The sequence below is a fragment of the Morus notabilis genome, unplaced genomic scaffold, assembly GCF_000414095.1.
Source record: "Morus notabilis unplaced genomic scaffold, ASM41409v2 Scaffold697, whole genome shotgun sequence".
Lineage (NCBI taxonomy): Eukaryota > Viridiplantae > Streptophyta > Magnoliopsida > Rosales > Moraceae > Morus > Morus notabilis.
In genome coordinates this window covers 533,744-560,517 of record NW_010357121.1, presented here as the reverse complement: position 1 = coordinate 560,517, position 26,774 = coordinate 533,744, and the positions used below count along the sequence as shown (strand labels likewise).

The window sequence follows — 26,774 nt, the reverse complement described above, 5'->3', positions numbered from 1 at the left end:
AAGAGATTTAATATGTGCTTCTCAAAAACGGGGAAAGAGGAGTAGTAGTTTGGGGCTTTTTAAGTCAGAGAGATTGCTGGGACACAAACTCATTTGTGCTTGCTATTACTCATTATGGCACAGATAAAACTAAATACTAAGTGTGCACTTAAAGAGATTTTATATGCACTTCTCGAAAACAGGGGAAAGCAAGTAGTAGTTTGGGACTTTAGAAGTCAAAGAAATAACTCACTTGTTCACATCCGGATGATAAGTTCTTGCAAGCTTCCTATAAGCTGAAACAAAAGATGAACAGAAAAAAACACTAAAATCAGCAAAGGATCATACTATGCTATGCTGAATCTAACAACCCATATGATATTAGAAACCAATTCAGCACGAGAGAGAGGGGGAGGGATCCACGACAGAAGACATTTATTGCATGTGAACGAAGATATCAGATGAAATATTGCAACCAACAGAAGTACTAAGATAAAGGCGTAGTACAAACCGCTTTTAATTTCAGATTTACTGGCATTTCTTGACACCCCAAGGACAGAATAGTAGTCCTGGATTATAAGACAGAAGTTAGTACCTTAAGGATAAAACGATTAAATATTAATTATCATTCATTTCATTCAGCCCCATAAAACAAACATAAAAATCTGTGTTTAAACTCACAGCATCTGCTCTAACTATAAACCGCGCTCCCCTACGACGATGTAAAGTTTGAGATGAGATTGAAGATGACAGAGCATGGAAGGAATCCTGAGAAAATAAGCTTGAAGCTTGCGCACCAAAATCTTGTATTTTGTTTGTAAAACTGCCAGCAAGAGAACATAAATATGAACAAACCTTAGCCATGCAACTTTATCTGAAAATATGAATCACCATTTAATTCCATGATTAGGTCAAAAATGAAAACAGCTACATGAGATTGAACCACTATAAATCAACTAGGCAGAAAGGAATCTTAAGTTAGGATTAATGATTCTCAACCCTTAATTCAACCCGTTAAGGAATGTTGGCACTAGGCATAATATTTTGCACTTAATCATCATCTTGCTTGCGGCATTTACGCAACAACAGTAGCAAAAGGGATACAATATTGAAAAAGAGTTTAAATCTATTAATGCCTTTTAAGCCAAAGGTGCATTTTAAGACTTCAAATTCAAAAAACACGGTTTGGAAATAAATACAGGTAAACTTCCAATTCAACAAACTTGGCTCTGAATAAATGCTTACCAGCATTGGGTTGTCAGAATCTTGTTTGAGGCATAGGACGTCAGCAAACACTGAGGGCGAATGCCCCATTGAGCAACGCAGGTACTTCCAGCAGGTATAATTGCCATTCAAATATTACTTCTACAAAGGAAATGAGCTGAGTTTCAGCCTCAATAAGTTCGAAAAGCACAAAAAGACCAAACACGTGAAACAATACGAGGTAAATCAAAAGAAATCAGCCAAAACAAGGAAAAGCAATTGACTTCATCGGTTGAACTCAAATAGTTAGCTATATCTGCATATATGATTCTAATCATACTACCACGTGAGCAAAACTACGCCCTTGTTTGGTTTACTGGTTTAAATTTTGTTTATTTGAACTTTTTGATTTGAACAGAAAAATTCAAACTGTGTGGTTTTAATTTAGTTTGAACTAACGTTTGGATGTGCAGTTAAAGTTTTAATTTGAACAGGGAATAAAATTCGAATTTGTGTTTGGTAGGTGTCAAAAGCATAGGAGTGGGCACCTTTTTACTGTTCAAAAATGGTTTGAACGGTTGAACTTGGGGGGAGAGCTAAACTCTAAGTTGGACTGTTTAACTCAGTTCAAATAAGGAATATAATTCACACTACATGCTTACCAAATACCAGTTCAAACTATGCTCATTGTTCAAACTAAGTTTAACTGAACTAAACCAGTGAAACAAACAAGGGCTACATCTTCGATCCAAGCTAATTTTTGGGAACTGGGGAGTCCACTTACCAATAATGCAGTAGTTAAAAGTTAAAACTACTAATCAAACAAGAACTAAAACCAGAACGAATAAAAGTGTTCTAACCCATGTTTTTGCAGATTTATCATTATTTGACAGGACGGAAAAGTGGAAGGAGGGTGGTAAGGGCTGGAGAATTTGTGGGTCGATTTTGAAAATTATGGTTGTTCGGTCGGAGCGAGAAGAGGAAATGGATTGAATGAGGATTCAAAATAATCCAAACGAACCCAATTTTGATCCCTCCCAATTCGGACAACGGACTAGTGAAAGTGAACTTTGTTTTCCTTCCAACCTCACATACCAAACAACTGAGAGAAATGTCCTCATCCCACCCCTCCATTTCCCCGCCTAGGTTATCTACCTCTCGTCTTTTCATTCTCTTCCATTTCTATTTCACAAAATCTTGTCCTTTTCCACATCATTTGATCAATTCTCAAACCGCAAAAGTTAGCTAAGCACAGTACATAATCCAAAAATACACCATACAACATTTCTCAGCTACAAAATTCTTCCAAAACTTTCACAAGCTATTATCCACACAAAAACTTTAAACTACCAGTTATCCAATCAAAATCTCAGATTCTGTAACAAAATACTATAACACAACACAAACAGACAAAAATTCAATCCTCCATAATCGTATTCGCAAAAAAAAAAAGAAAAAAAAAAAAGAAAAGATTTATGTGTTTACAGGCAAACAATTACACATATCTATATATAAAAATACATTAAGAGATAGCAAATTAGACAAAATATTAGGGCTATTGCGAGGAAATGGCTAGAATTTCGTAAAGGAAACGAACCTGGATGTTCTTGGAATCTTCGCGAACTCTCAATCTCAGTCGCTTCGGTCTCGAGCGAGAGAGAGAGAGAGAGAGAGAGAGAGAGAGAGAGAGAGAGAGAGAGAGAGGTAGAGAGAGAAGGGAGTTGAGGGTGTAGGTGGCGGTGCGGTGGGGGTGTGAACCAGAAGAGCAGCGCCCGAACAGAAGCGGAGCGAAAGAGAAGGTGGAGGAGGATGAGGTTTTAGAGCGCCAGAAGGAGACCAAAGTAAACCTCACAAAAAGTTTCTGCCTTTTTTTTGGAGTCGTTTTGTTTTGTTGCCTTAGCAAATAATAAATTAAATAATAATTATATAGAAATACTATGAAATAAATAACGAGACCCTAATCCTACGGTAGGTAAGCTATGTCGCTTTTTAGTGTTTTTTATTTTCTTATTTGAAAATACTTTACCGCCAGGTTCTTTTTATGAACAAAAGGGTCACATTTCTAAAATTATTAGTTTAATTTCACCTGTATTGCGGGTGTTAAGTTTTAATTATTGTGTTCTTATTAAAAATATATAAAATTTAAAGATAAAATCTAAAAAAAATTTAAAAAAATAAAGTTTTGAAGGAATAAAAATTTAAAAATTAATTTGAATATAAAGTAAAGCAATAAATAAGTTTTAGGAATCTGTGTGATACCATTTATAAAAAGAATAATTTGGGCAAATGAAAAAAAAAAGTTAGAAAGAAGGCGATTAACAAAAAAAAAAAAAAAATTCTGAGGAGAAAAGCAAAAGAGAAAAGAGAAGATAATTAGAGGAATAAAGGGAAAAAAACCATCAAGAAAAAAAAAAAACAGTATTTGAAAGTGAAAATATTGTACATAAAAAGTGAATTTTGACCGAAACAACGTCGTTTTTATTGAAACACGGTGCATATACAGTGAATTTATTCACACTTCTATATATTGCTATAGATATAATTGTGTTGCAAAGGCAAACCATAATCCATAAAACAAAATTGTGGAGGAAACACAAAATTTATGCATAATGTGTTAGTAAATAAAAATGATAATATCTACGACTTTATGGATTTTAAATTTGTCTTAAATACTTAGTTTATGATTAAATATGTATGATTTTAGTGATAATAATCACTAGTTATAAATTGCATGTGCTAAAATCATGTTTATTAAAAGAATTCAAAAAAATATGTTTTGAATAAGGAAAATATCGTTGTGACCTCATTGTGCTATTTTGGATATTGGGATATGTTAGCCTTGGGCTTGTAATTTTTGTGGATAAATTATCCTAGCAATAGCCAATAGCTACAAAGGGCAAATTAAAGCTTGAAATATCTTGCCAAAAAATTAATAGTTTTGTAACATTAATAGTTTTCTATCAAACAAAGGCTTAATTTCGAATGTGCATTAGAATATGAACAAAACAACATAGGTATAGATGGGACTAGTTTGTAGAAGAAAGTTCCAGATAAGAAGCCTGCCTTTATGGCCTTGCAGGTAGCCACATACACTAACTGGTTTTCTTCTCTTTTTTTTTTTTTTTTTTTTCCTTTTTCTATATTATTAATTATATACATACATGACTTTTGCATAATATATGTTGTTGTTAGTTTTAATGATAAAGTGTAATTCCTATTTCAACTTTTAATACGTTTGCAAGGAAGAAAAAAAATTTGTTTGTAATAGCATTTTTATTAAGTACGGAATGATATTAAGTCCATACTTTGTTGATAAAATGTATTTAGGCTCCAAATTTAAGCTATAATTGTGCAGAATAAGCCGACTAATGAAAGCAAAATAAAAGAGTGGAGGACGGACAAAGAAAGCACTTTAAATTCCCAATTCTTTTAAAAGAAATAATTCTCAGTTAATATGTGCAAATTAATAGAAAACGACTTGTCATGTGTGGTTTTTGTCCTATTAATATTCGATATTATTACAAAATAAACCACGCAAATAACCAACACCGACCTTAGCTCAGTTGGTAGAGCGGAGGACTGTAGTTGGGAAATGCAACAGATATCCTTAGGTCGCTGGTTCGAATCCGGCAGGTCGGATTTTTTTCTCACCTTATAAAAAAAAAACAAAAAATTTTAATCTCAAATCGTCATTTTTCACCTTGTATATATATATATATATATTTTTTTTTTTATTAATTCCAAAAAAGTTTGTAATCTATTACTATGTTTCAGTTCTAGTGCTTTTATTAATTAAGTGATAAATACATGATATAATCTGTAAAAATTAGGACTAAAATTTAGAAACATTTAGAGATTAAGAACTAAAACAATACAAAAGTTTAAAAGGTAATTTACAAAAATAGTCCTTAAATTTTAGATGTTTCTAATTGTCGTCCCTAATTTATATAGTTCCTACTAAATCATTAGCACCTAGTCAACGGAATGATCGAAATTGAAAGAGAGTAATGGCTTGTTTGTTTTATGTGTTTAAACTCATAATTTTTATTTTGTTACAGTGTTTTTTTCTCATAAAAAATTTAAATTTTAAATATCATAATCAGGAATTACTAGTTTGAACGCATGAACCAAACGGACTCTAATAAATTAAGAATCAATAGTAGACTAGACGTTTTAAAAGTTAAAAACTAAAGTGAAATTGATGGTAAATCTCAAAAACCATTTGCATAATTAATCTTTATAAATCAGATCGAAATATTTCCGTGTATTTACATAGTATGTAAAAATATTCCTTCTAACAAATGTTGATTGACAATCTTTCTTCTCCCTAAATTGCCAATTTGCCTTAAGAATAGTGTACCCAAACAAAGAATGCATGTTGTAGCCTGAATCCAAACAACATCATTTAATCTATTAAAAGAAAAACCAAAATTAACAAAACAAAAGAGAACGAAGAAAATACACAAATCAAGCTCTTAGTTGCCACACCTACGAGCTGATTATCGCAATAGATGTCGCCATCAGGTGTCACCCTAAGAGTCACTATTTAAAAGGAAGTGAATTTGATTTTTAAAACTTTTTGAAATTTTTTATGATACTTCGTAAGTAGCACAAATATCGAATACGTTACTAGAACACAATAAATGAAAAATTAAGGCCCCGTTCATTTCACCGATTCGAGTTTAAAATTCGAGTTTTGTTACAGTAAAAAGCTCTCAGAAACAGTCACATGTAACTTTTTTATTACAGTAAAAAGCTCTCACATAAAATCACATCTCAACTCAAATTAAAAACTGAAATCAGCGAACTAAACGGGCTCTAAGATAATCAAATTGCACTCAAGTGATCAGACAACAAAATTTAAGATGCAATAATAAGGAAAGAGTAAGAGAAAGCAAACGCAAATGGTGGTTCAGTAATATACCTACGTCTTTTATTGCCAAGTAACCTCTACTTGATCTATTCAACTATATTAATTATCTTTTTGGCTTAATCACTCTAATGCAAACCGATGAGTTATTTCCTCGAGTATCAACAAGCCTTCTACAACTGCTGAGCTTTAACTTGGATTGTTGTTGTCATTCCTTTCTACACCAAATTCACTTAGGGCGTGTTTGGGTGGGAATAACGGAAAGGAAAGAAAAGAAATGAGGCTTAAATTTTATGTTCGGTGGGTTTTAATAAAATGAATAGTCATTTAACAAGAATAGGTTTTCTACCATTTTGGTTGACTCACCGTCACCCATTTCCACCATCTCAATTCCTTCTGCCTAGCTCCTGCCAATGGTGAAGTTAGGAAATTTTTTCAGTGGGAGCATGAGTGAAAAGTAAAGTTTTAAATTAAAATAATAGTTAACAAATGAATCAATATTCTAATTTACTTTAATTCACTTTTCAAAGTCTAAAATCCACAAAATGTGAACTTTTATCGTAGTATTATTGATTATGGATTTATTTAACAATTTAGATTTGAAATATATGAGATACTTAGGAATCAAACTTTGGGGCATAATTGAAAATTTTCTCAATGTCTTAAATGGAAAAATTTAGAGGGGGGCATATGAGAAAAAAATGTAAAAATAAAATTTGATTGGAGAAACATTAAAGGACCACCATAGGCAAACGGGGGCAGCTGCTCCCACTCAGCTAAGGTGGCTCCGCCACCGGCTCCTAGATAGATCCAGCTTGCCCCCACCAATAACTTCGAGTTCCTCAGCAAGAGAAGGACATTGATTGCATTACACTGTAGCCAAACTTAATGCAATGGCCAAAGAGCTATTCCTTGTTACATTCGATTGTCTAAAATTTAAGAAGCTCATTGATGAACATTACTGTTCACGGTGGAAATTTATCAACAAAATTAATCAAAATTTAAAGATAATTAATGTGATTTTAACGATTTAGAAAATATTTTGAAAAGATTAAAAAGCAATAAAAAAAAAAAAAGAACACCAGGTTTATAGTGGTTACCCTTTTGTTTAAGAACTATGTTTACTATGAGAGAGAGGAATTCACTATGTTCAGAGAATGAAAATTTACAGAGTGTCTCTCTGGACTTGTCCTTTTCACATATATATCCCATGAGCTCCCTGTAAATTCTCTTAATTTATTCCGGGATATTTTCCCCAAATTTTGGGATAACATCTCCAGTTGGTTGGGATTTCTGTCAGTCAGCAGGATTTTCTCACTTATTTCGCCGCTTATTTCGCTTATTTTAATTACAAATCTCAAATCTTAAGACAAGCCCCATATCTCTCTCAATCTTTGTGGACTCGACCTCTCAGGTGCTCTCTAAGCCTTCTTCGCTTGTGACCGCTAGTGCGGTCGACTTCCTGTTTATCTCGACCATCAGGAGCGATCGACTGCCTTCATACATTTTTCGCTTTATTTGCGTTATACTCCCAAAAGAACCTTCGTCTGATATGGCGGCTGGGGCAACCTTCATCCGACGTAGCAGTTAAGGTAACACTGTTCTGATCATTAAATGCTTTCATTTATGACACGTGGGTCCTATCTAATATTAAGATTAGGGATTAGAAATTTTACCCTACGACAATTACATTAGCCTAGTTTAAACGAGTGGGTTTATCTGATGCTTTTGAACTAAATTCTCATGATTCTCCAGAGAAAAAATGACACGTTTTCTTTACAATTTTACTTTATTTTTTTGGTAGGCACAAAAAAAAAAAAAAAAAAACTAGGCTCTATATTTAATCCTCAAATCTGTATAAAAAAAAATTATTTCTTATCAAAAAAAAAAACTAGGCTCTATATTTAATCCTCAAATCTGTATAAAAAAATTTATTTCTTATGCATAATTTTTAATCTGATGTGATCTTAACTAGATTAAATGACCAAAAATTAGCTCTACCAATAAAGAGGTCATACCAATAAAAACCCTTTTACGTATACTTCTTTTTTTTTTTTTAAAGTAATTAATGATAAATTATACATTTTTTTGAAAGTATAATCATACATTACATAACCAATTAAAGATGGGGAAATTTTGTCAAATTGAATATAATAATCCATTCTACAATATTTGTAAAATTCTAATAAATAGGAGTATTTACTTTCTTTTTTATTCTATTTCATTATTATTATTACTATTACCATCTTATTCCAGCACTACAACTAAACGCATCTTTACGGTTTAGTAAGCTATAAACTTTTTAAAAGTTTGTTAAAGATTCTCTTTCACAATACATTTAATACAAGTATCAACCCAGGAGAAAGTTATCACTCAATCGAAGCAAGTATCAGTTGGTTTTCCCTAGAGCGATCTTATATTAAATGCTTAACAACGAGAAGAATCAATGCTTTGTAAGCTTCAAAGAGAGAGAGAGAATGTAATACAGAAGTAGGGAGCTTTCTTTAATGTTCTATGCCCCAGAAAGTGGGTAAAAATTAATTTTCACTGTATTATATTTTAATATGATCGAAAGGCAATAAGTCATTTATTAAAATTTTCACTGTAATAATATTTTTAATTTATGCACTTTTTTTCTTTCAAAACAGTCTGAGTATACATATGAGTGATCTGGTGGCGTGTTGTTTAAGTAAATATTATTTTTAACAAAGGAAAAAAACAAGAAATACCACTCAAGATGTCAAAAGTATATTATTTATGTTAATTCACTTAAAAATAAACAATCACCAATTAATTAATAAAGAGAAAATAAAAAGTCACGAGGATAAATAATTATTTAGAATACCATAAAAAATAGACTTGTACAAAATCATGGTCAGCAGTGTGCTTTTCTCTTTGATAAATCCACTTATATAAATGGTTGTTTCACTCTAAAAATAAAGTAATTGAAATTAAATTAAGATAGTAGAATTAATCTCAAAACCATTTTAGTGACTTATTAATTTTGGCAATCTCTATTACACGTCAATACCCATTTTTCAGATTGTGACAATCAATCATTTTAGAGCTGGCTTAAATAAGATAAAGTGGGTGAATATGGAATTTTGAGCTCATTGTCAAATATTCAAAAATAGATGCGTTTGAATAGTGTCGTTGGATTGTATCCGGTTGCCTGGATGAGCTAGATTGCACTAAAAATTGAAGTAATTCCATTAAATGCCTAATATTGAAGCTTATATTTTTAAAAGTATCGACTATTATATAATATTATAAAAAAAAAAAACCAATTCGATTTTTATAAGACAAATTTTTTTTTTTCCAATTTTGCCCATTTTAGGTATTTTAGGCATGTTTTCGTTTTTATTTTAGTCTGATTTTTTCTGATTATGATTTAGATATTTTCTTTCTCTTTTTACTTTAATTATTTTTTTAATAAATCATTATGATTTTATGCTGATTTGTTTTTTTTTTTTTTTTCCACCATTATCGTCTTCCTTCTTTTATTTTTGAATTCATTCGTGTTTGTGCCCTTTTTCCACAATTTTTTCACTGCTAGCTTCCGTTTTGTCTGCAAAGTGCAAACGTTCGTCGCTCATGATTTGATTGCTCTGTTCGTTAATTTGCTTACCCTTTTTGGATTTTTTTGTTGATCAACGTGGGATCAAGTGCACTGGTTGGTTGGTTTGGTTTTCTCAACAGTCATATGTTTTTTTAGTCACGTGTTTCTTAGATGACGTGGTTTATGAATTTAAAATTATAGTTTATAATTTTAATTTTTAAAATTTTAATTTTTTATGAGAAAAAAATATTGTAACAGAATTAAAAATTATAATCATAAACCATACAGAATTCTTGAAAGAAACGTCACCTTAATGTTGTAACGATTAAATTAATTGGCATAGAAGCTGATTGGGAGCTGTGAGCAACAAATCTGGTAACAAAATTGGAGAGGAGTCACGTCCAAACCAAGAAGAAATGCAGATAAGAAACAAGTAAAAACACAGAGGCATCGTTCACTTCGCAGATTCGAATTTTCAATTTGAGTTGAGATGTGATATTTTCTGAGATCTTTTCACTATAGCAGAAAAAGTTAGATGTGACATTTTCTGAGAGTTTTTTACTGTAGAAACCTAAAATTGAAAACTCGAATCGGTGAAATGAACGAGTCCTCGAGTAATCAAAGGGGTGGAAACCCAATTTCATTCACCAAATTATCACAGCTGCGTACAGCCTCTCAACAAGGGATATTAACCTAGAGGAATTCGATCAAAACGACCAAACTCAATTCTCAGTCACAAAGTAAAACGACCTGCAGCTAAACTCTTCAAACGGCTTGCGGTTTGAGCTCACAAATCGACACAAACTAACAAAAACGACACATCATCATCAGTCTAGCCATTATTTAAGTTTTAGTCTTGGCAGCAAATAATATAACATGAGCAACATATTAAACATCAGCAACAAAACGACTGTCTCCTGCATCACTAATGAAAATATTTTATTTTGTTTCTTTGTTTCATATATTCGGTTCATAATGATTTGTTATATATGCTTTTTCTTAATGATTTTATATTTAAAGTAATGAAATTATTCATTCTTTGTATCTTATATGTTTTCGTGTTTCTTATGTAATTTAGTGTTTGATCTTCATTTTCTGTTTGATTTTCATTTTCATAATGAAGACTGATTTTCATTTGACAGGTTTATGTTTGTTGTTTGGTAGGTATTTATCTTCTTCTTTTTTTTTTCTTTTTTTTTTCATAATGTGTCTTTTAATGTTGTAACATTTTATTTTGTTCCTTTGTATCATATATTCTGTTTCGTAATGATTTGTTATATATTCTTTTTCATAATAATTTCATAGTGAAAGTAATGAAATTATCCATTTTTTGGTATCTTATATATTTATGTATTTCATATGTAATTTAATATTCGACGTTCATTTAGAAAATGATAACTGATTTTCATCTTAGATAGGTTTTTGTATTCTTTTTTGGTGCAATGGAATTTTTAGTAGCCTGAAAGATGATTTGAGTAATCGACTGGATTACCAGGCGAACCTCTATACTAATTTTGACACAAAAAGATATATTTTCAAAAGTTGATTTTAACACAATCGAAGAACATATATAGTATTAAAAATATTTTTTTATCTCTATGAAAAACCTTTTTTTTTTAAATCTTTACACAATTTAGTGAAGTATAAATATCTAAGTGTGTGGGCATGAGTCATAACTATTGAAAACAAAAGTCGATTATGATATTCACACAATCAAAAAAAATTTAATTCGAGTTGAGACGTGATTTTATGCAAGAGATTTTTATTGTAGTAAAAAAAATTAAATATGACTGTTTTTAAGAGTTTTTTACTGTAACAAAATTCGAATCGTTGAAATGAACAAGGCCGTAATGTATCTTCGTATGTTGATTTTCTATTCTTTTTCTTTTTACTCTGAAATGGACAAAAGTTTGCGAACGTTGAAGTTAGGGAGGGAGAATGATAGTCTTTCAAATTAGGAAAAGAAAAGGCAAAAAGGTAATCTAAGTTCGAGATTATTTATAAAATTTATCTTTTTAATATTTTATCAAATAAGACTTTTAAAAAAATAAAAAATAAAAAATAAAAGAGACACAGGATATGAAGGAAAAACCTTTCCATAGGGAAACTCTTCTGTACTGTGATGTAATTAGAACAATATTTCTTCTAGTATGGTTTAGCCATGTCTATAGACACGTTACGTTAGCCAGGCTAATTGGTTTGTGCTTCTAGTTTAAACTACTGCTTCATTTGGCGTTCCAAATGATGATCTGTTATTAGTTGTAATAACTCCATGTAACAAAAACCTTCTTAGTCGATACTTTAAGTACGCATTATTCCATATTTACCCCTGGAATAAACCTATTCTCCACTTCAGGGAGAATAACATTTTTTTTTTATAAAAAAAAAAAAAGAAAATAGAAAACGTTTTCTTCGTATCGTCTCGCTCACTCCTTTGCTTACACATGTAACAGCCACTTCCATCACTTTTTTTATATTGAAAAAGAAAAAAAAAAAAAAAAAAAAAAAAACCCCTTTAAAAAAAAAAAAAAAAAAAAAAAAAAAAAAAACCCCATTTAAACAAACACAAACACGTCTTGGAAATAAAAGCTCTTTTCACTTTCTCACTCTCACATAGTGAAGAAAAGAAACGTCCTTACTCCTTATCTTAGGTAGACTAAAAAAAAAATGGAGCATCTTCTGTCACTCACCCTCTACCACCACCACCACCTCCTCCTCCTCGTCCTCCTCCTCCCCTGTCTCATCTTAGCCCACGACCCTCCAGCCGCCTCATGCCGGAGCATGTGCGGCTCGATGCAGGTCAAGTGGCCCTTCGGCACCGGCCCCGGCTGTGGCTCCCCACGCTTCCACCCCTACGTCACCTGCACCACCACCACCACAATCTCATCCCCATCACCATCATCATCATCATCAACCGGTAGAAAAGAAAGCACCACAGAGACTCTCATGCTGACCACCCACACCGGACACTACCCAATCACGTCCATATCCTACGACACCTACACTATAACCCTCACCCCACCCGCCATGTCCACATGCTCCTCCATGCAGCCCTCCCCCTCCAACTTCGGCCTCGACTGGCCCGGCCCATTCCAGCCTGGCCCATCAACCTTCATCCTCCTCGGCTGCCGCCCTCCCACCTCCTCCCTCTCCGCCGCCAACTCCTCGCCGCTCTGCGACGCCAACTCCCACCTCTGCGCCTCCCTCTGCACCTGCCCCGCCGTCGTCTCCCTAGGCCTCCCGATCTTGCCTCCGACCAACACCTGCTGCGTCTACTCCCCAGCGAATCTCGACGACGACGACGAGCTTGACCTCAAGGGAATGAAGTGCGAAGGGTTCGCCTCCGTCGTGTCGCTCGGCGACTACGCGACGGATCCCGGGAGGTGGGAATACGGCGTCGCTTTGAAGTATAATGGCGGGGTTTTGGAGAGCAGTGTTGAGGAGACCAAGTGTAAAAGCTGTGAGATGAGTGATGGGGTTTGTGGATACTCGACGGAGAATCACAATGAAGATATTAATGATTCATTTGTGTGTGTTTGTAAGAGTGGGTTCAACACCACCACGGATTGTCAGAGTGGCAATTATGGTCAAGATGAGGATTTGTTCTGGGGAGATGATTCTGCTTCTTTTCGGCTGAGTTCTTGTAAGTTTCTTCTTCTTCTTCTTCTTTTTTTTTTTTTTTTCCTCTTCTTTGTTAATTTTGTTTGAGGGATTGAAAATTTAATCCTGAAACTTTTTAAGTATCCGTTTAGTTTGCTAATTTAAATTTTTAATTTGAGTTGAGATGTAATTTTACGTGAGAATTTTTTATTGTAACAAAAATGTTAGATATGACTGGTAAAATTTAAATTCTAAACTCAAATCGATAAAATAAATATGGACTAAATTGTTGTAATATCTACTCTCATTTTGCTTAGCTTCCCGTTAAATTGGTGACGGAAGCCCCGTCATCTAAGGATGAAATATCTCATGTCTAATAAAAAATTTTCAAATGTAATTTAGACTCTAATGCACATTGATCTTCCAAATTAAAATCTTCGATTAGATGAAAAGGTAATAAAAATAGATCACATTTCAAAACTTTCGAAAGCTTGGGGGTCAGTTGCTAGAGTTAAAAGTTCGCGGGCAACTTGTTGAAAGCCGTAAAGTTTGGAAGACATTTGGAAAACATTTTTTTTTTTTTTTTTTTTTTCATTTGATGCTTTGTGGGGCTTCCATAAATGAGCACCGGATGCTTCACTTTGATTCGAAGAGGTTGAACGTTTAGACCAGTTTGCAAAACTTGCTTCTTTTTTCTTTTCTTTTTTTTTCTTGGTGTGATTTGTCCTATGAGGATAAATCCAGCTTTTCCTACGTGGCACAAAAGAAATTAGAAAACATTTGAGTGGAAGTTACAAAATCTAAATGGGATATTGTAATTCCATAGAAAAAGTTACTTCTTTCTGTGTAGCAAAAATTGTAATATATATATATATATATATATATATATATATGTCATTACCTGATTAGTTAACTTTTTTAGGTTAATGTTACATGTTGAAAATTTGCTTTTCTATTAATTAATTTTCAGGGAAAATTTGGCATGGGATTTTGGCCGGAATGATTATCAGTATAGCTGCTTGAGGGGAGAAATTCTGAGAGACGGCTTTGGCTGGAAATGGGTTTCTTTTTTACTTGCTTGTCTTCATCTCTGTTGGCTGTAAAAAGAGTACTCATTTTGGAATCGGAACGTGTGAAGTAGATAAGTGAGAATATGGCACATGGAAAAGTGAAAGAATAAATGCAAGTAACGCATAAAGCATCTTTTGCTAATCAAATGAATATCGACCTTCCACTTTCTGGGGAAAAAAAAAAAAAAAAGAACATGCATTTCGATGAGAAACATTAGAAATAGATAAAGCATTGAAGCCAGCCCCTAATATAAATTTGAGAGGTTTTCTTTCTTCTATTTGAAAATTACAAATCTTTGAAAGTTTTTTCTTTTCAAATAATATAATTTGAGAGTTTGTATATTCCTTTTCCTCTTAAATATATGATTCATGTCGACTTTAAGTATGCTTCTCAAGATAAAATATTTTCTTTTTCAATATGATAAAATGTAATTGGTTAGACACCATTTGAGGGTATTAAAAATTAAACAGGTGATCTAAATCTAATTAAATAGAATGAAAATCAACTTAATTACAAATCACACAAGTAAGATTATTATTCTGAATTATAACATGAATTCTCAGAAATATAATATGCCAATCAATATTAAATAGAAATATATTAAAATCTTTATTCTTATACTATCATTATTTAATTTAACTCTTCACAATTTCTCCATAGTACAAACTTCCTATATTCGTTTATAGTATTTCACATGTAACGGACCAAAGTTACAAAATCAGCCTTTGTTGTGAACAACACACCCGAAATTCCTCTCAAAAATTATAAAAATAAAAAAGATGCAGACTCACACAACTTGAATCACTTGGTTTTTGGAGGTGAAATGAGTAAAACTCGATTTCCCTTCGCCTCTTTTGCCAGACGCTTTCATTCGACCTTGTCACCGTTGACCGCGTTGTTAGGGTTTTTGGTCATCGTCGGAGGGAGCGGACCAAGGAGGAATGACTTGATGTGCTTGTACACCTCTTTTGGCTTCTCCGCGTTTAAGGCATGCCCTGCATTCTTTATGGTTACTATCTGCACATTATCACCCAAGTGCCTGTAAATGAAAAAAAATAAAAACAAAAAAACAAAGTTAGTCATACGGTAAATGCAGCAGTTTTGGAGCATAATTGAGGGCTCAGCATGTTTTAGCTAAGACATAAAAAAAAAAAAAAAAAAAAAAAAAAAAACAAAGGGGGCACCAATTTTTTTTAAAAAAAAAAAAAAAAAAAAAAAAAAAAAAAAAAAAACACTGCCCAAATATACTTCATAGTAAAAACTCGGACTAGCAAAGGCAGGCACGGATTTGTTTTACCTAAATGTAATTTTTTAGACTTGTTATAGAGAAAAATTTTAGCTATAGAGTGGAAGAATAAATAATGGTCTTTAACCTTTTCAATCTGTCTGCCAGCTCCATTGGGAATATAAGGTCATATTCTCCCCAAATACACAAAGTAGGCTGTTTTAAGAGAGAGAAACGTATTAAAAAGATTCTTACACAAGGAAATTTAAAATAAAAAAATAAAAAAAAAACCTCTTTTAACACCTTTTTCTTGTTGTAATTTATTAAGCCCCACGTTTGGTTCATAGGTTGAATTACAATTTAAGGGGATGTTTGGTTGGAGGATTCAAATTATGATTTGAATCATAGTTCATAGTTCGTTATAATGTTTTTTCTCACAATAAACACACGTAAATAAAAAATGGTTCTAATCACATTATGCTAATCCATATTTTTGGTACAGTATTTTTTTTTTTACAAAAATTTTAATTTTTATTCAAATTTTATGTTCAAATCTACGAACCCAATAGGTCATTACGAATACTCTCAATCAGAACTAAATGCAAAAGGCTTATAGAAAAGGTCTGCTGAAATGCTGTTTTATTTTCTTACTTCTATTCTTTAATGGAATTATGAAAATGTTGTTTGGGATGAGTAATTTGAATTTAAAATTACCTGGGTTATCTTGGGAAGATCCACAAATTTTCTGTTCTTGAATAGTGCATGGAGCAATTCTTCCCTCTCTTGAAACTGCTCCGAGTACAGGTACTGTCAGGCAACAAAACTCATGGATCAAGGATTTTTCTCTTTAATGTGAAATTAGATAACAGAGACAAAAAAAAAAAAAAAGAGTAAAACAAAAGAAAATCTTCACCCCAAAAAAACAAAAGGTTTACTTGAAATTGCTTCAAATCAATTTAAAGAAAAAAAAAAAAGAAGTATTAGGAATGCTATGGTGAACACATTTTCTCAATGACTTTAAAATATTTAACACGTTGTTTAGCATTGTTTTTTATTTTATTTTATTGAAAGTCAGGAATACAAAACTAACAAAAAGAGAAAGCTCCACAAACCGAACAAACAACAGAAGCCCACACAAAAAACGAAAAAAAAAAAAAAAAAAACTATGAAATTTTGTTCATGATATTCTAACATTCCCACTATCACGTGAATTTTCGTCCATGATATCCTAACATTCCCCTATCAAGTGATGATCATTTTAGAAGGTACAATTACATGAGTTTAAATTTAAGATGTTATGCTCCGATACCAAATTTTACAAAAACTTAAACCGTTAAACGGTGTTAAACGGTGGACCAATAACAGTATCAAATTCTAACCATTAATAGTAATAAAATGCCTAATTATAAATGAAAGCATTTTGCGATCCACAATTGATACCTTTTAAAACAAGAAAATGTAAAGAAAATAACATTCAAACTATAGTAAAGCAAGGGATAGAACATAGAAGGAGACTTTTAGGCCTATGTCTGTATCAGTGATCATTTTTCTTTTTTCTTGTCTGTCAAATCACTTGATCCTTCCTTCCCTACCATCTCATGACAACGTAATGTCGGGCCCGTTCGGTTTGTTAATTTAATTTTTTAATTTGAGTTGAGATGTGATATTATGTGAGAATTTTTTATTGTAGTAAAAAGTTAGATGTAATTTTTTCTGAGAGTTTTTTACTGTAATAAAACTCATATTCTAAATTTAAATCAACGAAAAGAACGGGACCTAGTCAATTTAAAAAGCAGAGTAACTTCTGCAATTCTTTCCACGTGAGTCAACCAAGTGTTAGTTTAGGAGGGCAAAGAGTAAAGGCTACAAAATTCCTCCCACAATCAAAACTAAAAGATCACAATTTAAGTAGCTTCCAGATCTCCAAAATAGGAAAAAGTATATTGGTAAAAAGTTATAGCAAAAAACCAGCCATTAAATCATGAAAAAAAAAACCCCATCTATGGTGTTGAGAAAAAGCTATCTACTTAACTCAGTAAAAGTTAAAGGGCCCATTTGTTTTGTGGTTTAAATCCATCTAGTTTTAGTTCAAATATTATTTTTTCACATAAAAAATTTGAATTTAAAAAATTCTATTACAGTATTTTTTTTCACAAAAAGCGAACTCTCATTCAAACTAGTGCCTTGAACCCATCTTGCAAATGGACATTATAGGTTTTAACGAAAGAGATCATTTATAAACTTCATTCAATATATTTGGCTACAAATGTATCCAAAAACGTGGGATTCAAAAACCCTTTCTCTGTTGCTTTGTCTTTCATTTTCATTTTCTTCATTTTGCTTCCTTTTGAGTGGGGCAAACCAAAACATTACAACACTAAAGCAACAAGACAGGTGCAACTAACATGTTTCCCTTTCTTACAAACGCCCCTTTTGTGTGAATTATCAGTTGCTATTATAAAGTAGTGATGTAAAAAAAAGAAATCAGTAATCTTACTCGGTGTCAGATTTTTTTTTTTTTTTTGAAACCTTTCAAGTTTACATTTTAGATGGGTTTCAACCAAAAAGTTTGTCTTTTTTTTTTTCCCTTTTTGTTGCTATAGTGTCTTCTCTTTTAACTAAGCTCTTAATTTTTGTGCCCGTAGTTTTTTGAGAATTTGGCTAAAATAACTAAGTGAAAAAGTAAAATTAAAAAAATGACTTTTTAATTTTAATTTTATTTATTTCCAAAGAAGATCTACCTCCGCCATGGCCGCCGCCTCCGCCAAACCGTTGGCCGCTCCTAATTTCTCGCCGCGATTGGCGCTCACGCCGGATCAGCTCAAGCACTGCTCCGAAGCACTCGGATTCTTCAAGGAAAAGCTCTGAAGCCCTCACCAGATTAACCAGGAGTTCGGTTTTCTTCAGGTTTTTGCTAACGCCGTCGGAGATGAGGAGAAACTGCACGGAAGTGGGTGGCGCGATTGGCTGGGGGTCTCGAAGTGGGTGGCGCGATGGGTCTTGGCTGGGTTTGCTTAGGTGCAATGGGTCGCGGGTGGGGATGGGGATGGTCGGCCGGATCTCCGGTGGGGATGGGCGGCAGGCTCACATGTTTGGCCATGAAAACATGAAAATTGATTAGGGGGTTTTGGGTTCCTTTTTTTTTCGTTTTTTTTTTCTCAGAAAATCATTTTGTAAATAAAAATTTTTAAGTTGTTATTTTATGAATAAAGCTTTTCTATTAGGTTATTTTTACAAAGGCCTTTAGTTTTTTATCCCTAATTTTCATATCCCACTAATCATACCATGTCATTTAAATTAAAATTGATAGACCACGTGAGATTCACTAAAAAAATTTAATTGAAGTGATATGATATTACGGAAATGATCCAAAACATGTGAGTGGAATCCTCCAAACCTATAAAACAAAACACATGGATAACTTTTAGCAGAAGTACTAGAGAAAAACACCACTAACCTTAACAAAATCCTTGAGCAAAAAATTAGGAACTTTCGTGATAGGCTTGTAGAACGAGTACTTCAACAAATCCCTCGCCTTCGCTGGCGTCTGCGGCAGCAAGACGCTCACAAGCTCCTCCACGCTCTCCACATGCATCAATCCTTCCTTCACGTCCTTCTCCTCCACCGACACCCCGGCGCAGCATAGCACCACCCTCTCCACCCTCTCCTTAAACTGCGCCGCCAGGCAGTACCCGACAAACCCGCCGTAGCTGAGCCCCGCCACGTGCATTCTCCTCACCCCATGCCCCTCCATCAAAACGGCGATGCATTGGGCCTGGAATGAGTCCGACCGCTCCGGTCTGGTCGTCGTCGAGCCGCCGAAGAAGAGCAGATCGGGGACGTAGAGATTGAAGTGGCGGGCGACCGGGCCGACGAAGTCGGTGAACTGCCACATGGCGTTGGCGCCGAAGCCGTGGATGAGGAGGAGGTTGGGTTTGGAGTCCGACCGGTGGCGTGGGACCCAGCAGTGCATGATTGTGCCGTCGCTGAAGTCGGTTGTTGTCGATTTTAGGCCTGCGAAGGAGAAGCGGCGGCGGAGGTACCACTCACGCACCGCCGCTATGCTGAACCATTTCGCCATTGGAGGAAGTATTGAGCTGGGAGAGTGGTTATGAGAGGCGATATTGGGAAGAGAGTGGAAAAAAAGACGGGGAGAGGTTGTTGATTGTACACATAGTTAAGGCTAGCTACTTCAACTTTTGGACATTAAATAGATAAAGTGCAAAGAAAAAAAAAAGGTGTAAAAGTGCTTTTTATTCATTATTTTTATTTATAATAAAGAAGGGGAGTCGTAATTATTATCCTAATTTTTTAAGCAAAAATCTCGTAACTAAAAGTTCTGTAGTGAAACTTCTTCATTTTTGACTTTTTTTTTAAGATGAGAAAAATATGTCCGGAATTTAGGAGTGACAATTGCGTTAATGATTTATGTCGGCGTCAATCTCTTTACTAATCGTGTAAGAAAATATAAAGCAGCATATTTATTTCCTTTTTTGATATTTTATTTTGTATTTGGCGTTGGGGAATCGAAATTATGCATCTAACAAACTATTATAAGTAATTTGTTTGTCAGTTAAACAAGTATATGGTGAATGTTTGTCCAAAAAGAAAAAAGAAATAAAAGAGTGAATTAAGAAGGTAGTGCTCAGTAAATAACGGATTTAATTGGGTTCTTTTTTTAGAGGTGGTAGGTTGAAATATTTTATCCTTTGAAACCCAATCTAAACAAATTTGCAGAGTTTAATTGGGTTCTTTTTTCAATTTGCAAAAAAAAAAGGAAAAAAAAAAGTAAAAATTGCTTTTTAAATGGTAAATGAAAATAAATTTGGTAAATTGAGGGTTTACAAAAGTAAATCAAGAATTTAACCGGTCGGATTAAAATTCTAAATCAAAGATTTAAAATACTAAATTTAGAATTGATTATTTTAATTGTCTCGTAAATTAATTATTTTTTATGTAAATCCCAATCACATCGTTACTGGTGTATATATTGTAAATCTATGATTTTTGATATTATGTTTGTGGACGTAGTGATTTACAGTCAATTAGAAAATAGAATCAATTAGTTAAGAAAATCATTGTGGTTCAAATTAAGGGTTATTGATCATCGTTATTATCTTTAACACTATTAATTACATCTGATTAATATTGAAAACAACATGACATATAACCAAACCATAATTTCTAAGGGTTCACTCTTAAATGAGCTACGTCCACTGTTGGGTTGTTCATTATCTTCAATTGGAAGGTTATAAGGTTGTTCTAGTACAATATTTCTAAACGAATTTCTGCAGAGTAACAGTGAGTAATATAGTCCCTCTGAAAGGTGTTGTTCATCTATTTATAGAGGTTGGATTGGTTTGTTACCTTGGCGGTTACTACTATTCTCCCTCTTATGGAAAAGTCATAAAGCAACGGTATGAGTTAGTGGATAGTTACCACGTTCTCATTCTCCATGTTCTCTTAGGCCTCGTTCACTTCGCGGATTCGAATTTTTAATTTGAGCTGATATGTGACATTTTATGAGAACTTTTTACTGTAGCAGAAAAAGTTAGATGTGACATTTTTTGAGAACTTTTTACTGTAAAAATTTAAAACTGAAAACTCAAATCGGTGAAATGAACGAAGCCTTAGTAATTGTTATGGTGGATAAGTGTCCGTGTAGGTTAGAATGGTTCCATAAAGTTCGGAGAGCGTAGCTTCCTTAGTGTATTCGTCATGGATGTTAAGTGATTAGCGAGTATCTTTATGAACTTGGAGTGACGAGTGGCAACTAACGATCAACATCTAATGTACTACGAATACTTATGTTTGCTTTGATGACCACAAATCATGCGATATCCTTAGCCTGCTAAACGGTAATCGGTTAGCGGACGATCGAGTATTCGAATTAGTGACCTTTGAGTTAACTATGAATACGACTAGATGATTAATGAGAGTGAACAGGCGAGTTATGAGTAAGAGATAACGTTCTTAGCATGGAGCAAGTAGTGATTGACTACCGATTATTCCAAATTGTTGGCGACTCGGTTCCAAATTGTGTTTTGTTTTTAAATAAAGGATTTATACCAGAAATCCAAGGTTTACTAGAGATAACATTGATTTTGTTGTGTTTGTAAATAAAGTAATTATACCATGAGTCCAAGATTTACCACATAACATAAATTGCATTCTCTTGGTTTACAATGTAAATCCAAGACTTAACATATTACACAAATTGTATTTTGTTTGTCAATAAAAGATTTACATTATCAGCAAAAAAAAAAGAAAAAAAAGATTTACACCATATAAATTGTATTCTTTATTTATATTGATTTTTAGGTTTATCATATTCATAAAACAACCCAAAATAAAATAAATTGTTTATCAGTTTACACATTTTATTTAGTAATAAATTCCTTACGCACTCTTTATCATTTTTTTACTTAATTATTAATTTATCACTTTTTCCTAAAATAATCGTTATTCGATTTTCTATTGAGTAATGTACAATTAATCATAAAATTTTTTAGAAAAAAAAATCGTGGAGTTTTTAAAACTCTAAAATTACTTCACTAAAAAAAAATAATAATAAATCTAAAACTGCCCGAAATAAAAGTCCCCAATTCACCCTTACCGAAGAAGAGAGTGTTGGGGAGAGGATGCAGTGGAGTTTGAAGGCAAGCCTCCACGTCCACATCTGTTGAGAGAGAGACAGAGAGGGGATGTGGAATTCGACGGGTCTCGAACTTCCTCTCCATTGCGAGTGGTGGAGATCGCGAGGATCCTTGTCACCGCTTGCCCTCACAACGACGATGAACATAATGAGTTTTTAAGGAGAAAGAGGCATTTTCACGATGACAGACGCAGAGGAGGGAGCTTGCGATCTCATTGCTGGCCTTCACTTCGATTGAAAACTTGCACAGAGTTCGCCATCGCCAACGGTGCAAGTGATCATATGAGAAGAAATTTAGAATTTGAGTTGTGTGACAATAAAACGCAAAATTTTCATATGAAGGCACATTTAAATTTAAATTAATAAATTAAACGGGCTTTTAGACAGACGAGAAGAAATTATTTAAATCGAAAATTAGAAAAATATATTTATGAAAGAAACTAAAAAAAATAGTAACAAAACGTAACTATTAATGGCCCGAAAAAAAATAGATAAGGATATGTTTGAGAAAAATTTATTTTAAAAGTTAAACAGAGATATATATGAAAAAAAAAATTTAATAGAAAATTAGAGAAAAAATATATTTATGAGGGTTAATTAGGGTAAAAACAAGAAAATAATGTATAATGGGGCAAAATAATTGAAATGGGGGAGAGAAAAAAAAAAGATAGGAGAGAGAGAAAAATGGAAGAAACTAAAAAAATAAAAAGAAAAGGTTGAAAGTTAAAAAAAAGAAACAAAACGTAATTATTAATGGCCCAAAAAAAGTAAATAAGGATATTATGGATGAGAAAAAAATTATTTTAATGGGGAGTTAGAGAAAATTTTTTTATTTAGGCGACTCAATTTGGGGAAAGAAAAAAAAAAGAAAAATGTATAATAGAATAAAAATAGATAATAATGGAAGAAGGGAGAGAAAAAAAAAAAGTGATAGAAAAGACGGGAGGAAAGTAAGATGAAAGAATATAGAAAGAAGAAAATAACCAAAACAGGGAGCAAACGAAGTTATAAAAAAAATCATGCGAAACGGTTTTGTGAAACGTATTTAAGAAACTCATTCTCCTTTTATAGTGATGTAAAAAAAAATATGATAAGGGTTTAGTTAAAAAAAAAGAGAAGAAAACAGAAATTGTACTAAATAATATATTTATGAAACTAAATTAAATAAATAATAAATTTTAAAATTATTTGAAGCAAATAGTTGTTTTACCGTATAAGTTTTTCATTTAAAACTTGAAAAAAATAATTCATATGGAAAAGAATCTTTATTTAAGTAGAAAAAAATCTTTTTTTATGAGTTGTAAAAAGAAAATTTATGTTAAAAAAATGATGTTACTAGTCATAAAAAATCATTTATACAATAAATTATTATTTATTTCAAATAATTTAAATTTATTATGTACTTTAATTATTTATTATAAAATATGTTATTTATTTCATTCTCGAGAAAAAAAAATATGAATTAAGAAGGCCGTGTCAGTTAAATAGCGGACTTAGTTTGGTCGTTTTAGGTAGTTTAAATTAATTTATAATTTAAAACCCAATCTACGGCATATTGTAGGGTTTAGGGGCGCAAGTCTCTATTCATTACGAAATATTTTGTGTTAAGTTGAAATATTTTGTGTGAAGTTGAAATATTTTATCAATTTTAACGCATCATATATTAATCTCAGCTCAGTTTTTTAAAAATTTATATTAAATTAAAAAGAAAAGTATCACAAATTAATGGAGGTAGCATATAGTGAAAAGTTGCATACCCTACCGTAAAACATTCAATATCATTTTTAGACGATCTCTTTTTAATTCTCTAACAAACAATTTTATGCATGATTGAATCCGAGGCTCATTATTTAACTTTAATCAAAAAATTATTTTACTTTATCAAATAGGCTTGGACATATTTGATTATGAGGACTTTTTATAATGAATCCCAAACTAGCCTTAGCCTAGCTTGCCGTCCTGTATTGTCTCACATTAAAAGTAGATGAGAATGTAAAGTGATTTATATACATGGAAGAACCTAAGACTTAATAGGTTAATCGTTTGGGTTAAGTTGGGCTCCTAAAGTATGTTAAGTCATTTTCGCATGTAGTGTCTCGCCAATAAGTGATATCAAAATCGATAGTTTGTATGAGCTAAGTGATCACACTCAGTTGCAGTTCCCACGTTGCCTCCTGTTGAGAGTTGGTGTTTCCGCAGTTTGGTGGAGCATTGGTGGACTCGCATGGTTTTGGCTCTCTTTCCCATGCTCAAGTTGGCTCCCGTTTAGAGTGTGATGCTTGAATGTGCCAGCTACTAGAAACTTTGATTTGAGGAGGAGCTAGGTGAACACACACATAAGGGGGAGATTGTTAAAAAAAAATGCATGTGTGTATTGTTCCACATGAAAAATGGATGAGAATGTAAAGTTGTTTATATACATGGAAAGACACAAGATCTAATAGGTTAACCTTTTGAGTTTGGACTCTTAAAGTGTTTTGGGCCAGTTTCGCTATTGGGGACATCTATGTTCCCTCTTTCTCTAAAGTAGAGGATCTTTCGTACTATTGATTCATTTGTTTTAGTAAGTTTCATTTTCAAGGGAGAAGTGGAGGAAGAGGACATATGTTCATAAGGCTTGCTTATGAGTATGAATGACCAATTTGACTTCCCATGCTTAGTTTTACTTGTAGTTTCGTCCAAGCTCAAGAAGGAAATGTAGCATGTCATAGCGTCAAACTAAAGGTGGGATAAATTTTACCAATTTCTCTGAACAATATCAATTCTATCAACATATTCCCAAATGCACTTATTGTGCCTCTTCTAGCTTAAGCTTAATAAACTAAACTCATATAAATGCTTTAAAAATGGCTTGCCCACCAACCCCCAGGAAAGAGAGAAAGCAACTGGAAATGCCACTCCAGAGGCTTAGCTTGGAAATAAAAGACTAAAAGTCTTAACCCCTACTCCCGCTCCATCAATAGGCCGGCCAAAGAGAGCAATTTTTATTTTAATATTCCCCCGCTCGAATGAGTTCCCCCATTATCCTGTCCCTCGCCTCTATGCCCGTTTCCTTCATGGGATCGCCCGATTTCTTGTGTTCCCCACCCAAAAGGCTAAAGTCCCGGTTTCTATACAGAGATATGCCCATCAGATGAAAGTTTTTCACGGTCTACCAGATAGTATAAATAGATACCGGGATCAATTCCGTGAGTTATTCTTTTATAATAACAATTTCCAAGGAAAGCGTATAAAAATATCTGATCTTAATAACTATATAAGAGAAATGAGAGATATGTCAAAACACTTTTTTGATAGTAAACCATGGGAAAGAATTCTGAATGCACGTGAAAATAAAGAAATTTTCCTATACAAACCAGATGAATCATTATATCATGTATATGAAAATGAATAATATGTTTCTAGATTACGTGTTCTTTTTTTTTTTGTTGACAGAGTTTTTGAGTTGTTTATTAGTTAAAATTAAGGTGCGGTATAATGACAAATATTATTTAGAATATATGAGTTTAAATTATTATCTCTTACTCTTAATTAATATTATTTTTATTAATAACTATATTTATCAAAAGAGTATTAATAAAAAAATAAATGATAAAAATTGAGGTAATGGAATAAAAAGGAAAGACAATTCCTTTCCTAAAACTCAAATCTCTTGTTTGGTTAACAAAATCACTTAAGAAAGGCCTTTCCATTCACCTATTTTGTGAAAAAGTCATTCATCCAGTGGGGCAGTGGAATTGCTATTCTGAAGTTGGTGGAATTATTTTTTTCCTAACTGCCTTCTTTGTCTTCTAAACACTCCACGAAAATCAAAACTCATCTGAATCTCTCTCAGATCCAGCCAAAAGCTGACCTTGAAACTCCATCTCTAACGCTACCGTCAAGCGCCGCCAGCCATCATCGGAGTTGGCGCCCACCTCCTAATCCACCTCAAGCACGGCCAGAGATCGCCAGAGCTTGCTTCCTTATAGAGCTCTCGAGCCCTGCCGGACCATCGAAGCCTGGATCATGCGCCGCTGGCGGTCCACCATCAATATCGACGCTCACCATCAAAGCTTACCTCTGTCCATTTTTCATTTCTATTGTCACTGTTCGTCAGATTTCAAAAACTAAGAAAATATGGAAAGAGATGAAACACATGAAGCCGGTTGCTTCTATTGATTGGGCTTTTCAGATTTTTATATGGATTTATTCTTAGTTGTAGATCTGGAGTCGTTCATATTGTGTTCGTGTGTGTATACATTTTTCTTTTTTTTTTTTTTAAGATTTGGGGTTGTTCATTGATGGTTTTCTTACATTTGGGATAAACTTTGAATAATGGTTAGAACTCGGAAACAATGATTTTTAGATTTGGGGTTTTCTAGATAAAAGTAATTGTTTTTTCAGATTTTTTTTTTCACTCTCTCTGGTTCCCTTCTCGTGCATTACACGTGCTATTCCATCTGAAAAAGAGCAGTTTTCTAGATAAAAGTAATTGTTTTTTCAGATTTTTTTTTTCACTCTCTCTGGTTCCCTTCTCGTGCATTACACGTGCTATTCCATCTGAAAAAGAGCAAATTTCAAAGTTTAGAATTAAGCTGTAGACAAATTATATATATATATATATATATAT

At 33.0% G+C, this 26,774-nt stretch overlaps 3 protein-coding genes and 1 non-coding gene across 5 annotated transcripts in view; 2 read left to right on the top strand and 2 right to left on the bottom strand.

Annotated features, from left to right (window-relative positions):
* LOC21404968 (chaperone protein dnaJ A6, chloroplastic) overlaps positions 1–3,060 on the bottom strand; it is a 4,844-nt gene extending 1,784 nt beyond the window's left edge. Inside the window, exons 1-5 of one of the 2 annotated variants that reach the window (XM_024166023.1) lie at positions 2,780–3,060; positions 1,225–1,344; positions 661–802; positions 491–548; positions 233–275 (exon numbers count right to left, since the gene is read on the bottom strand). In XM_024166023.1, coding sequence (XP_024021791.1) covers positions 233–275; positions 491–548; positions 661–802; positions 1,225–1,331 — 350 coding nt within the window. In that variant the 5' untranslated portion in view covers positions 1,332–1,344; positions 2,780–3,060. The remainder of the gene's footprint in view (positions 1–232; positions 276–490; positions 549–660; positions 803–1,224; positions 1,345–2,779) is intronic. The other variant, XM_010089317.2, reaches the window with a different exon arrangement.
* Positions 3,061–4,730: 1,670 nt separating this feature from the next.
* Positions 4,731–4,821, top strand: TRNAY-GUA. The gene is given in 2 exon segments: positions 4,731–4,767; positions 4,786–4,821. It is a non-coding gene; the product is annotated as a tRNA-Tyr (tRNA).
* Positions 4,822–12,177: 7,356 nt separating this feature from the next.
* On the top strand, positions 12,178–14,521 carry LOC21404967. Its single transcript, XM_010089316.2, has 2 exons — positions 12,178–13,254; positions 14,182–14,521. Exons 1-2 carry the CDS (start codon positions 12,279–12,281, stop codon positions 14,232–14,234), a joined length of 1,029 nt encoding a protein of 342 aa, XP_010087618.1. The 5' UTR covers positions 12,178–12,278; the 3' UTR covers positions 14,235–14,521.
* A 416-nt stretch (positions 14,522–14,937) lies between these two features.
* On the bottom strand, positions 14,938–19,665 carry LOC21404966 (monoacylglycerol lipase abhd6-B). Its single transcript, XM_024166238.1, has 4 exons — positions 18,965–19,665; positions 16,222–16,314; positions 15,656–15,723; positions 14,938–15,321 (listed from the first exon to the last, which is right to left on the bottom strand). The coding sequence occupies exons 1-4, from the start codon at positions 19,586–19,588 to the stop codon at positions 15,150–15,152; spliced, it is 957 nt and encodes a 318-aa protein (XP_024022006.1). The 5' UTR covers positions 19,589–19,665; the 3' UTR covers positions 14,938–15,149.
* Positions 19,666–26,774: the final 7,109 nt, after the last annotated feature.